Raw genomic sequence first — 14,611 nt, forward strand, 5'->3', positions numbered from 1 at the left:
AATATAAGAGGGCTGGGGACATGGCTCAGTAGTGCTTTGGGGTTCAATACTTGGTAACTCCCCCAAAAAAGAATATAATACATGATACTCACTACGTAGTATAATACAACTTTTGACCTTCTGATGCCCATTAAAATAAGATTTTGCAGACTTTGGCCAACATTCCCCAAAACACAGAAGTAGCTGGTAACCATCTCACTCTGCACTTTTGGTTTCCACATATGAGTCAGACGAGACTGTGACAGGGTATTTCAATGAATAAGTATATAAGTTATATTAAAGAAACTGCTTTATGACACTAATATATTACAATGCCTTCACCTAGTGGTATCCATGAATGTGCAGATTTTTGAGACACCCCCAATAGTGGAAATGCTGTCAAATCACACTCACCCTCACAAGGAAAAGTGTTTGAGTTGTTAATTTGAATGTACTGGAATATCACCACAGAAGAAGGAGGAGACTTAAGAAGTTGAATACATGCTAAACATAGGGCATTACCTGTCCTTCTAGGACAGCAAAGGAAATAAACTTAAGCTTCTGGAAAACCATTTCTCTGGCATGATAATTTTTCCACCAACATTTGGAAGTTTGGTTTCTTCCTTGATCTTTGGGCCTCTCAACTACATCATCTGATTCATGAATTTCTAACCATCTGGGTACATGACTCAGGGCTTTCTCCTTTGCTCCAGAGGAAGGTGCCAAAATACAATCTAGATAATAAGATGTGTTCATTGGAAAATGAAATTATTACTTGTTGGAATTCTCCCTGTGACTACTGATGCTTCTATTCTGGTACCATAAAGGGAATAAACTGGACTTCAACATGTAGGTCACATCATTCCATATCACTGAATTACTGTAAGTACCACTAATCTAAAGTGAAGGGTATATATCAACCCAAGAAAGGGAGAAACGAAGGACTGAAAGTAATGGCATTAACATTTTCTTCTCTGTAACAAAAACTGCCCAAGTCTTTCTTTATCTTGAAAACAAGAATCTGAGACTCATTCAGGAAGAGCAGAAGTGTCCAATAGATATTCATCAAGGGAAGAAAATTATTCTATTAGGTATTCTGATTAATTAGGAATTCTGAAGGGAAGCTCTGCTCACCCAGGAAGACCAGGTTTCTGTAGGTCTCTAGCATCACATCTCTGTATAAATTCTGCTGAGCAGGCTCCAGGCATTCCCACTCCTCTTCAGAGAAATCAATGGCTATATCCCTGAATGTCAACAGTTCCTAAAATAAGAATAGATCAATTAACAGCACATTGACCATTTGATAATTCACAGAGCTTGTAAGTTGACTGAAGATGAAATGAGAGTTAGTAGACCTGGCTCTCAAATAAGTGGGTCACTTTAATTATTCAGGAAAATACTTTGAAACACAGTGATATTCTCTATTATCTAACTCAGAGGAAAGAGTGTCATAAGTTTAAAAAAAGTATATATACTATAATTACAAAAAGTAATTATAAAAAGTAAAATTAAGGCATTATATTATAGTAATATACACTTTAATTCCAATTATATAGAATAAGATAAATCATCTATTTCTCAGAAGAGAAAGTTATAGTGAGTAAGAAGGATGGTTCTCAAATTTTAAACGCACAGCTACAAATCAGAGATTTATTAAAATACAGACCCTAGTTCAGTGGGTCTGAGATTGGACATGGTTTTCTGAATATGTAGCAATGATCCCAATTTAGTGATCCTAGTGCCAGTGGTCTAAGAGAAACTCTTCAATACCAATGAGGTAGACCACTATAAGAAAAAAACATTGAAGGATCTGAGTTCAAGTATTTTAAGAGATTTATGTACTTTATTAAAATAACAACTATCAGTGACAATTCTTTTTGAACATTTCAAATATATTCTTCTCATTCTAAATATTTTCCATGTCTTAATGCAGATAACCCAAAGAATGTGATGGCAGTAATTGTATTAATCTTTTATGACATTTGCCAAACACTGGTAAAAAATGGTAGATCCTGATTTTTACCCAAGTTTATTTGAGTTGCAATTCAGAAAAAAAAAAATGCAGGGGAGCATTAAAGTCGAGATGAAATGGGAATGTTAAAAGAATTTTCAGAGTAAGGCAATGATCATAAATGAGAAGAGTAATGCAAACATGTTAAGAAGAAACAAGATCAGATTGATCAAATGATATTTAAGTTTCATGTAGACATACATAGAAATGTCAACTTTATACACTGAACCAAAAGACAATTTTTCATGCAAATGAAAATAAGTGGAATCCACTTGTGAAATATAAATCAATTTGGGGTGGATGCTATTTTAAAAGACACTATTGAGATACACATATGTAAGGATAGAGAATAAAATAAGAGCCACATTGTTCATTTTTTCCCTGTGAATCAAAATTTATTTTGAGGTACACTTTATAATTTTCAGGCACTTAGAAAGATATAATTTTTTCCATTTATGGAAAATGCAAGGAGATTATGAGGTGCATGTCTCTGAGCTGCAAGTGGAATAAAATGAAAGCCTGTGGTCTACTTCAGAACCTCCAGCAATAAAGTATCCCTGGTAAACTAAAGGCAGAGGCTGCATTCCCCAAAGCAAAACACAAAGAAAACTTACTAAGAAAGTAGAGTTTCTGTATCAAATATGATGGTTTATGTAGAATATTAAGAAAAAGTCTACCAATACACATGAAGACAAAGAGACAAAAATTACTGTATGGGGAAAATCTGGCAGATAGCATTTATACAAAGCAAATAGGGATAAAACAGCTATAATAGAATAAATTGTTACCATGTGCGAATCGACATAAAAGGATACATCATTAGTGGCCAAATCAAAACTAAATGATATAATAGGGTATTTCAGTAGACTTTCCTTGGCATTCTAGTGATTGAGTCTCTTCCAATTATTCTGTTCTTTCAGGACATACTAAGGGGTAATGAATGAGCATTTCATTAACTCTTGTGCATTTATAGACGATGGAGCATCCAGATAGAACATAAACAAAGCATGGTACACTTCTTCAGCAATATCTAATGACTCATACATACATCCTCAGTGGGAATCCAGGACACCAAAGCATTCTGATATCCATTTATCAAAAAGAAAACCTGTCAATCCTACAGGTCATATATGCCTGGCCTGGTTTAGGTGAACGTGTAAGAACAAAGACCCCAGCCTAGGGGGTATATCTGGGCATATATATTTAAAGAGTTACAGTTGACTGTTCTAAGAAGAAAAGAAAGCATAGTGGCTAAAACATGTAAAGCACAAACCTGAAATGTAGAAATATAAAGGTCTAACCATTCCAAATATAAGGTACTTTAAAAGGAAAATGCAAAGCCATCCCTTACCTGGGCTACACACCTGGAAACCAACTACATCTTCCTCCTCCTTCTCTAGGCTTCCTTCTCAGAAGTGACTGCCTACAATTCAAACCCATATCTGGAAAACATGGGTCTCAAGAAACAAAAAACATGGTTCCTTCTTTTGTAGGCTCAAGATTTACTTAATAACAAGTCACTGAACTTTGACCTCTCTGCTTCCCAATTTTATTCATTTAGTTTTGAATGAGAAAGGACCCACAACTCAATTGGAAAAAGTATTTACACTCAGTGGGATTTTGTTTTGCAGTAGGGATTGAATCCAGGGACTCTATATAGATTTACCACTGAGCAACATCCATAGCCCATTTTATTTTTTATTTTAAGACATGGTGTCCCTAATTTGCAAAGGCTGATCTCAAACATAAAATCCTCCTGCACTAGCCTCCTGAGTAGCTGGCATCTCAGGCACGTATCACCCACCATGCTGGCCAAACTCAGTATTTATGTCTACAGAGGAAATACATGTATAAAGCACTTACATTCATCTCTCAAGAGGAATAGCAAAAGCATCCATTTTTTTTCAAAAAATATTAAAGAATTCTGTGTTTGGGATTGGAGTCTCTGACACATGATTGTGGCATGCTTGGTGATTGGGTAGTTTGTGTGCAAAGACACAAAATGCTTGGCTGCTAGGAAGTTTCTGTGCAAAGACATGAATGCCTGACTACTAGGAAACTCCTGTGCAAAAGCACAGGATGCCTGGCTGAGTGTTCTTCGAGGAAACTGTTTCCCACGCTTAGAATGCCCAGCAGTTTCCCCTTGAACCTACTAAGATAACTATGCAGGCGTACTATCTAGTTTCTATAGTGATGTTCTTGGAGAAAAGGGCTCTGTGACTGTATTAACCTAGACCTTAGCTCAGTTAGCTAGCACTCGGGGTTAAAGGAATACTAAATTACAATGTGGTCACGGTAATGGCGGGCTAGGTAACTTGTGAGATAATAAACATGGCTGCTGGGAGGAGCAGCCCCTTCTCTTCTTGCACATGAGAAACCCACAAAGAACACTTTGGAGAAGAAGAAAGGCAAATAAAACATTTAATTAAAATAACACAAGGCTGAACTCCTTTTCTAAAATCTAACTGTATCCTGTGGCTTTGAATATATTTTCTCTTATTTGAAGCTCTACTAATTAAATACATTTTAAAGCTAGGGAAAAGTTGAAGCTGAAGTAAGAAATCTTTTGAAGGTGATGAGCCCAGGAATTGCAAAGCTGACTGTAATTTAGACATGTCAGACCCAAGGTTAAAGTCAAGACATCCTAACATTTTGGACATTCTCCCATTCCTATTCTTACACACTGAAGTACACTGTGGATTCTTATACACCCTGAAGTGTGTGGGTATTCTCCAAACTCTGGGATATTCTCCTTGTATTCACAACTCAGAGAAAATGCAGAAAGGAGAATAATTTGTGTTTCCCCCTCAACACTATGATCCAATTTGTAGGCCAACAAAATCTTCATGCAATGAAGGTTATGGCAAACACATTCAAGTTCCAAGGGGTTACAGATATAGACAAAATAGAAAAAATGAGATGCCACTAAACCCCAAGTCAACCAGTTTTCCCCCAAGTCTCCACTCCAATCATAAGTCTGTCCTCTGGAAAGAGATAATCAGGAGGCTGATGGTCTACAGACATTCTAAGAGAAATACCCCTGTGGATACCAAGTGTCATACCCAGATAGTTCTGAAATCCAGCACCATGGAAAAACTGAGTAAGAACATGTCACCTAATAACGTTTGTACTGAACTTTCCATTTCTGTGACATAAATAGCTATAAGTCACAACTTAGAAGTGGAAACATTTATTTCAGCTCACAGTTTCAGAGCACTCAGGACATGGTAGTCTCACTCCAAGACAGAAACATCATGGAAGAAGAGCATGGAGAAAACCTCTTCAGCTCATGACAGCCAGGCAGCAGAGAAGGAGAAAGGTGCTGGAAGAAGATGATCCTGGTCAGGGCTGCTCCAATGACCCACCTCCTCCAACTAGTTCCCCTCCCAGTCTATTCAGTTGTTAATGGGCTAGTCCACAAAAGTCAGCACCCTCATAATCCAATCATGGCCCAAAAGCCCATCTCTCTACCTTGATGCAACTGGGCACCATATTTCAACATGTGAGATTTTGGAGACATCCCAGATATAAACCACAATACTTGTCAAAAATATGATGATAAGGTGACTGTGCCTAAGGAAGAAAAAAGAAGGCACTAAGGTAATGAAAAGAGTCTGGTAATAATTTGCTCTCCACCAATGTGAAATATTAACCTCCTAAAACAAGCATTTTCAAAAGCATCATCCACTACTTAGGGGTATATGATAATTAAAATACTCTGTCAGTTTCAAATATTGCATGGGTAAAAATATTAATAATCCTATGAATTGCAAAAGGAAAATTGATATTTTTTAATCTGGAGGAAACTCAAAAATGAAGGATTTGTTGTCATTCCTGTGAGCAGCTATAGAGAGAACAGGGTCTATGTTTTGAGATCCTGTCTCTCATATTGTGGGAGAATCACAGAAAATGAATAACCCTGGGGAGAAAGAAAAAGCTGATGTCTACTGTCAACAAGGCACCTCCTACCCAGGAACCACATCCACCAAGGTGGCTTCTGCCAGGATTACATTTTGTGTACACTGCACAAACTGTGGATACCCAGAGATGCCCAATGGTGGCTCTTTGTAACCAATGATGGTTCCAGCTGCAGGCTGATCTACCACCCCACCATCCAGTGGGTAATAAGGCCATATTGCCACAGTAGTGAACTTAGCTGTAACTGGAGCTAATTTTAGGCAGAACAAAGTCCCTCCACGGCTGATTATCCCTTTTGCCTAAAATCTGCAGATTTCTCTATTTTCTCACATTCTAGGTACTTTAGCACCCTTCCTAGAGTTCTTGCATGACCTGCAGTTCAGTGGGTGACACAAGCCCAGCAAAGCCACCTGGGCCTCACAAATAGAAGACACTCCAGTGCTCAAGAATCATGACAAAGTCTTATACAACTGTGGAAGGACACCCCCTCCTTTCTAACTGCAGTTCCCACCCAGAATCCATGACTGGGGAGTGTTATCAGGCTTCACACAGGCATAGAGTGCCAGGAGGTGCATCCAAACTCTGGCTGAATGATGTCAGAGTGACACACTGTGGGCTGCAGCTCCTCTCAGCCAGTTTCATACTCATAAGGGAGTTTTGCATTTTTTTAAGTTATTGTTGTTTGTATTCTTTTTTTTTCACTTTTATGATTCTTTTTTTTTATTGTTGGTCGTTCAAAACCTTACACAGTTCTTAATACATCATATTTCACAGTTTGATTCAAGCGGGTTATGAACTCCCAACTTTACCCCGTATACAGATTGAGTTTTGCATTTTGGCAGAGTTTCACTCTGGCCTTTGGGCACTGGCAGACTTGTGTTCCCCTTTCTTTACTGGGCTACTCCTACTCCTCCTATACATGGAGCCACAGTGTGTGTGTCATACTACAACTCAGTGGCTCCAGCAAGCCAACTCTGCCCTCAGCACAGGAGAACCGCACAAGCCAGGCCTGGCTGCACCAGGAAGGGAGCCAGGGAGACTAGTGCCTGCATTACTGAGGCTTTGGACAATTCTTTCCTAGTCTATTACATCTCAGCAAACAAAAGGTGCCCAAAAAGTAATGTAATTATTAAACACATTTAAAATGAGAGTTATAGAGCAGTATTTTTTTTTTCAAAAGAGTTAAAAGAAAACAAACATCATGTGAGGAATTTGGTTGTCTTACATTTTAAAAAGAAAACCTGTTTTCAATGGAATAAACATGTACATAAGCTCTAGAGCCAGACTGATGGATAATATGTATCTCCAGAAATAATCAGTTTCTGGAAGTGAGGCTTTAATTGAAGGGTTTAACTCTGGGAGTTCAACACCTGCTCCTGGACAATAAGAGTTCTATATAAGAAAATCAAGCAAATCCAAAGGACAGATTGATAAATTATACTCCATTAAAAGGTAGAGCAGTCCATAAGAATGTGGCATGGGGCAAAAAGAGACTATCTTACCTGAGAAGTTATCTGTATGAAAGAAATAAAAATGGAAGAATGTTCTCAGTAAAATATGTTAAACAGGAAGAAGTTATAAACACACAAATTAAATGTAACAAAATGATGGAAATTATTTTTAGATTTAAAAACCACATAAGAAAAGTGTTCAATGTCATAGATTATCAACAAAAGTAATATAAAATGACATCAAAATAAGTAAGGGTAAATGTTCATGAGGAACAAACACGCATGCATGCCCAGATGATTGGCACATTTCACTGACATTTCCTAGTAAATCTGAATGCATGCATAAAATACAACCCACTGTTTTTTCCCCAATGTGAAATATTCATGAAACATGAATGTTTGAGGACATATAAAATATTTATTAAGTAAAATTGCTGAAATTTCCCTCCTGCCTACTCCCATGGAGTCTGACCCACCTCCACCTCAGCCCAAACACAGTCTTTTCCTGTCCCCTCCTAAGTATATGCTGGCTTCACAGTAAAGGATTATTTGATCATACATCTGAATTTTGTTGGGGGGGGGGGTACTGGGAACTGAACCCAGTAGCATTTTAAAACTGAGCTACATCCCCAGTTCTTGCTATTGTTCTGACCTCTCATGATTTCACTAAGTGCCCCATACTGAGGACATATGAAGACTATTACAATGATCAGCAGGTTCTGAATTTTCTATTCTTCATCAACCCCAGCCATTCCCACCTGGCAGGTGTTCTATTTGCTTCTCCCTAGGAATGTGTCAGGGTCTATTTCATGGTTTGAACATAACCCTTGCTGCTGTTCCACTGTGGCTTATTTTACAACTGACTTGTTTTTTTCTTTCTCTTTTCCATCTATTCCTCCCTAACCATGATGAAATTTAGATTAACCTTCTTCATGTCTTCAGTCAGAACTTAAACCAAGTTATACGTCCTTGAGCTCATGTACTGTGGGAATCAAGAAATCCAGAATTTGGGGATGGCACAGGAAGATCTAAGAAATAGGTCTCTCAAGGCTTCAAGGGAATTATGATGCTGGACAGGGCTCAGCTGGAGGGTAGTCTTTGAGTCATCACTTTAAAAGGACTTCTGTTCACCTTGTAATTAGAATCACAACCTTTGGGACAGGAGTCCCCTGTTGTTGGGGACCGCAAATCAAGTAATGTTGCTTGAAAAGGAAACCCAGAGCAGGAGGAGGAAGAGGAAAAATGTCAGCATCTCAGGGTGTGCTGTCATTCAGGGATGTGGTCATAAAATTCTCAGAGGAGGAGTGGAAGTGCCTAGACCCTGCTCAGCGGGAACCGAGCGGGAACTTAAGTAGTGGGCACCCAAGGTAGTGGGAGCCGCCCAATTGCAAAACAGCAGAGGTATATATACCTGATTACACACAGCTTGACTCAATTAGCATCATCCAGTTACAGCAATCAGCCAATAAGAAATCCCTACCATCTTAATGGCTTGGTGGCATTGCCTCACAAACCACTCCTCCTGTCAAACTGTCTGGCACCATTTCGACTTGATTTGTGGTCCCCAACATCCTGTGTTTCTCTTTTGGTAGAAAAGCAACAAAACTACCTTTTCCTTTTCTTCAAAACCTTGATTTCAGTAGGATGAGTATTGAGAACAAGGACCAAGCTATCAGTGTCAAATTTGGTCACTGTGAAGAAAACCGAGAGTGCCCTGCTCCAGCCCTCTTGGGTGATCTGGTGCTCTGAGCAACCCCACTTCCACCCTGAAGAGCAAGCTGGCTGATGAGCTCATCGATAGCTGAGCCTGGAGAATTAGGAGACAGGTGAGTTGCCTCAGGTTGTCCTGGAGGAGCTGTTCCTGTAAGTAAAAGGAAAGTCTGAGGGGCCTTCCCAGCAGCTGCCAAGGCCCCTTGGCTTCAAGGACCTCTTGTCTTCTCTCCCTGAATGGTGTGCGGCTCCACCATGGGCCTATTCTGGGAAAAGGAATGCAGTGAAGTTATGCCAACATGGACATCTGGCAAGCTCCTCCTGTGTGCACACTGCGACCCTGGATTCCACACATCAGGTCTGCTACAGGGGAGCACCAGGTCCCTCTTTCTGTGGGCATCTATGGCACCATTGGTGTCAGAGTTGTGCTTAAGTGGCAGCTGGGGATCTAGGAAATGTGCCCCCATCTGGTCTGTTTTAAAGGGTCCTTTCAGTTGGTCCTGGTTTGGGGGATCCACTCTGGTTCACTCTGTGTTTTTGATTGAATGTTGCTAGCCCTTTGACACATGGGCAATTCTGCATTGATCCCATCTATAGACTCTTCAGAATAATCCTGGCTAAGAGAGCCAAGTATGAGTCTGTCTTTAAAAAGATGATATTCAACTGTAACAATAAGGCCACTGAATGACTTTCTTAACTATTATAATCTTGCTATTGGAATTGTCAGAGGTAGGTAAATGGAAGAAATTCTACATGTGCAGATATTCATGTAGTTGCATGAGCAGCCCAAATGGCCTGAGACTACATTGATGGTGTAAAAAGGCACTGCTTCTTGAAAGGATAGAAAGACACCAGAAAATGAAAGCTGGGCCAGCACTGTTTCTCAGCCTAATCCCAGGCAGCTGCAGATCATCCCACTGTGGGTCAGGAAAACCAGCCCTATGTCAGAAGAAAATCCCAGAAAAGTTGCTGGGGATTAGAGAGGTAAGTGAAGAGGACCCCGCTCTGCCCTGCCTTCCAACTCCCTTGACCAACCTGGAAAAAAAGCCACAAAGAACACGGCAGCTGGTGGTGGAACAGCTAGACTGGGACTTAAGGAAGAGATGGTCTCCTTTTAAGATTTACACAACACCCCATTTGCCCAGGAACACTCAGCACAGGGGCAGAGAAATTGTTCCTAAGACAGTATTCTATCAGCCTAAATGTATAGGAAGATGGAGGGGATAAACAACTGCAAAAGGAAAAACAGCTGCGGATAAAAGCAGATGGCCAGAGTAGAGAGAGATCTGCAACCTCACAGGCTCTGGACAAAAACAGCACCTAATTTCTGACTAAAAAGGCCAAAGGCCCTGGGCTCCCCAGGCTGCACTGCAGCTGCACCACAAGTATCAGGGCTCATGACCATGTGGAGATAAATAGGGCACCTGTCTGGCCTCAGAGCCAGGTCCAACCACCCAGGCCCTGACTGTCCACCAAGGTCAGGGTAGCTGAGGAGAGACCAAGCCTCCAGTGCAAGCTCCCCAACCTTTAGTGTTCTGAACCTCTGAATATTTGCTTAAAAGCAGATGGCTCTGAATGGAGTCCTGCCTTCTGCTCAGAGCTCAGCAGGTACAATGGCCTCCTGGAGTCCCCAGGAATACAGGCACCTGCGTCTTGGTCCTGCTGGTTTCTATAGAAGGGGGATCCTAAACATCTCTGTATGGACTAGGTGTGGTTGTGAATGCTTGAAATCCCAGAAAGTTGGGAGGTTAAGGAAGGAGGATTACAAGTTTGAGACAAGCCTCAGCAACTCAGCAAGCCCCTATGGAATCTAGATAAGAGCTAAACAACCTAGGGATACCTTGCCTCTAAACAAAACATAAAAATAGCTGGCAACATGACTTGCTGGTGAAGGGAACCTGGGTCAATCCCTGGTACAGAAAAAAATAAAAATCTCTTTATAACAACAGTGAACTTCATTGGACAGACTACCCTGGCCATAGAAAAATCTCCAATGGGTGGAGGGGGCAAACTGACATACACCCGTCTCAGCTAATTGATCTTACCTTTAAGGTAAGACCTGGGAAAACAGAAACTAAAGCCAGCTATTGTTGGGTTGGCAGCCCCCACAAAGAGGTCATCAAAAGAGCCTAAAGACAGCATGGGAATGGTCTCCCTTCATGGAAAATATGTCCACACTGAGAGGAGGCTCAGCAGGAGCCCCTGGGTGCAACTGAGAGTGGGGACTCATCTGAAGTTGAAGACATTGTGATAATCATAACAGTGACATGTCAGGCTCAACCACATCCTGTGCTCCAATCCCTTGAATGCAACTTGGGATATGAAGACTAAGGCAGAGTTTTGTACATGCCAGGTTGTCCAATGCAGCTCCTGGATAAGATCTGCTGTGTAAATTAAGTATTCAGATGACCTTCTCACCCAAAAAGCCATGACTCCACTCACAAATGCCACCAGATCATGTCCTGATCCAGTCTCCACTTGCCATCCAGAAAAAGAGACAGCCTGCTCTGCTGGAAGTCAGCTAAAATGAGAGTAAGGCTGTGTAGGTCAAAGGGACAATGAAGATGATGATCAATGTCATCACAAACATGATGTTGTTGAAGAAGGAGGTCACCTGCCCAGGAAGAAACAGTACCCCCTTAAGAGAAGTGCTGATAGGAATACAGCCTCTTGTGGACAAATTCTTACAATAAGTATGGAATTGGCTTTATCAAATACTCTGTAGTACTCCAGCCCTGCTTGTTCAAAAAACGAAAGGGGAAAAAAACTCACAGTGATGAATATCAACTTGTACAAGAAGACCTAGGAGCTATAACTAACATTGTTTAAAATATTCAGCCAACAGGACATAATTCATTGCTAACTGCAATGCCAGGTATCTGTGGCTGGTTCATAGCACTACAATGAAAAGATGAATTCTTTACATCCCACTGAAAAGAAATGCCTAATTACCATTTGCTTTTGAGTGACAGGAATTCAATATGAAAATAACACATCACCATAGGGATTTAAACTCTCTTCTATATTGTTCAATGAGGTTATCATAAGTTGTAGCTGAGAGGGTCAGAGCTGGATAAAGGACTCCTTTTGCATTATGTGAATGACCTGCTTACAGCCAACCCTAACCAAGAACACTGCCTCTCAAATACTACTGCTGCACTAAACCATCCCACCTCATGTGGTGGGGTGTCCACAAAAAGGCTCAGTTTTGTAAAATAGTCATCTATCTGGAATTCCAAATGAGCCTGAATGTCAGATTAAAAGCAGGCTATATTAAGAAGTCAGAAACAAGAGACAGAAATATATGTTCCTGGGAATGTCATGTATCTGCCACATTTGGGTCCCTAATTTTAGACTAATAGCTAAATGTCTGTCTTTTAGGAAGCCCTAAAAGGATCAGAAATCAAACATTTGACTTGTACACCAGAAAGCCAAGCTTCCTTTGAGAGGTTAAGACAAAGCCTCATGACAGCCCTGCCCTAGGCCTGCCTGACTCATAAAGGAGTTAAGATTAAATGAGAAACAAGGTACAGTCCTTGGATTTCTCATACAGGCATTGGAGACATACTGTAACCAATAGCCTATCTGTCAAAACAAATTGACCTCACAGAAAAAGAAAGGTCCTCCTGCCTTCATGTCATGAGAGCCGCTTGTGATTTACTACAAGCGGTTGAGAAAACCTTCTAGGACAACCCACTATTCTGCCATGTTCCTTATCAAGTCCTGGTGTGGCTCAAACAGAAGTACTGGAACAGAATTACTGGTGTCAGCTGACTGCTGGGAGGGTAGGGAGATTCCAGACTATCCTCTGAGACCCTTCAATGTCAACCTCAAGAGAAACCACGCCCACCTTAAATCAAACAACCCTCATGCTAGCAGATGGTATGACTGCTCAGAGAGCTTAGAGAGTCTTCAGAAAGTGTTTTTTCTTCAATAGTCTATCATTGAGCCAGACTGGGCTTCTTCAGTGATAAAAGCAAGTTCATGGACAATGGCCAGTGGGTAGCTGTATACTCTGCAGTCAAGAAACAAGACAGATTGAAAGCTGAGGCTTTGCTCCTAAAACTTCAACCCAGAAAGTCAAACTAATTACTCTGACAAGAGCTCTCACTGACCAAAGGAAAGAAGGTAAGCATTGAAACTATGTGGAAGGAAAGAAGAGTCCTTGCAGCTAAGAACAATGGTATTAAGCATGCCCTTGAAAATATTGGCATTAATATAGACTACAGTCACACCAAAGCAGGTGGCAACTAAGCACTATCCTAGTCATCTGAAGACTGGCATCTAAGTGACCAGGAGAAATTAGGCTGCTGACAGAGCAACCTAAATGGCAAGAAAGAACAAACTCTTTATCAGGGCCTTGAACCTCAGCTTGAATCAGACCGATTCACGTCTTTTCATACTGATGAGAAGAAAAGGGGTAAAGAAAATCTTGACTTCTAGGATAACACTGAAAAGTGCAGAAAGACTCTCATGGGCTCACACTTCTGCATGAAAAATGGCCTGCTCTTGATAAAAACGCTTTCACAAGACAGCTCGCTATGGGAAGGGTGGCTTGGTCAATTTCTTCAAGCCCCACCAGTGAGGGTCATGCCTGCAATGGACACATCAGCAAGGAATTCAGAACTGTGTCTTTTGCACTCAAACAATCCAAAGACTAAGAAGCAGACTACTATAAATTCAATATGTAAAAATGTAATCTTTCTATGATTCACAAGTACAGAAATGCCCTGTGGTAGAAACTTGCAGGTATTTGCTTGTATTGGTAGACTCCATTTCTGTATGAGTTAGGCTTATTCTACCAGAATAGAAAAAGCTTCAGAAATAACTAGAGTCCCCTGGAAGGAGATGATCCTAAGACATCCCTTCCTCAATGCAGAGTGACAGCCGAATATCTGTCACTGCAGAAGTGGCTCAACAAGTGAGCAAAACATTGTACATCCAATGGGGAAGTTACATGCTTTTTGGAGACCCCAATGTACAGGGAAAACAGAAAAGGGAAACCACACCTTTAAAAAGATGGTGGCTAATTATGCCAAGAGACCCACTTGCAGTGGGAACAGGTGTCTGTCAAATGCCTCCAAAGGGGGACCCACAGCAGCAAGATTAAATTGAGCCCACAAAGAAACAATATTTTAGGGACCATTCCTTTTATCAAGGTGGCAGAGGGGAAAATATGCCAAAAGCAATCCCACCCCCAACAAAATCTAGTTAAAATACCATGTAGAACAATCAAAGAAACTTCTCTACAAGAGTGTGCTTATTCCAGGTCACTACCAAGGCTGGAATTGCCTCTCTGTCCATTCTAGTAAAAATCTAAAAGAAAACATTACAACAACAGGCAACAACCTTCCATTCTAGGGACCCCTTCATCACCCAGGTTGCACAGGAAGCAGCTTAGAGATGTAGTCACCCATTTTTCCATAAAAATTAACTGTGGAGAAAATGAAAATAACCCTCAGTACTCTGCCACTGTGACTTATTTTAAAACTTACTCCCCCCCCCTTCCTTTTCTCCCTCTCCCTCTTCCTAACCATGGGAG

The 14,611-nt window shown here is 40.8% G+C and overlaps 1 protein-coding gene across 1 annotated transcript in view; it reads right to left on the reverse strand.

The window, feature by feature from the left end:
• The window catches only part of LOC101976104 (uncharacterized), a 91,232-nt gene that overhangs the window by 69,907 nt on the left and 6,714 nt on the right, over positions 1-14,611 (reverse strand). Inside the window, exon 2 of the mRNA XM_078027916.1 lies at positions 1,114-1,240. Coding sequence (XP_077884042.1) covers positions 1,114-1,240 — 127 coding nt within the window. The remainder of the gene's footprint in view (positions 1-1,113; positions 1,241-14,611) is intronic.

The sequence above is a fragment of the Ictidomys tridecemlineatus genome, chromosome 12, assembly GCF_052094955.1.
Source record: "Ictidomys tridecemlineatus isolate mIctTri1 chromosome 12, mIctTri1.hap1, whole genome shotgun sequence".
NCBI classification, from domain to species: domain Eukaryota; kingdom Metazoa; phylum Chordata; class Mammalia; order Rodentia; family Sciuridae; genus Ictidomys; species Ictidomys tridecemlineatus.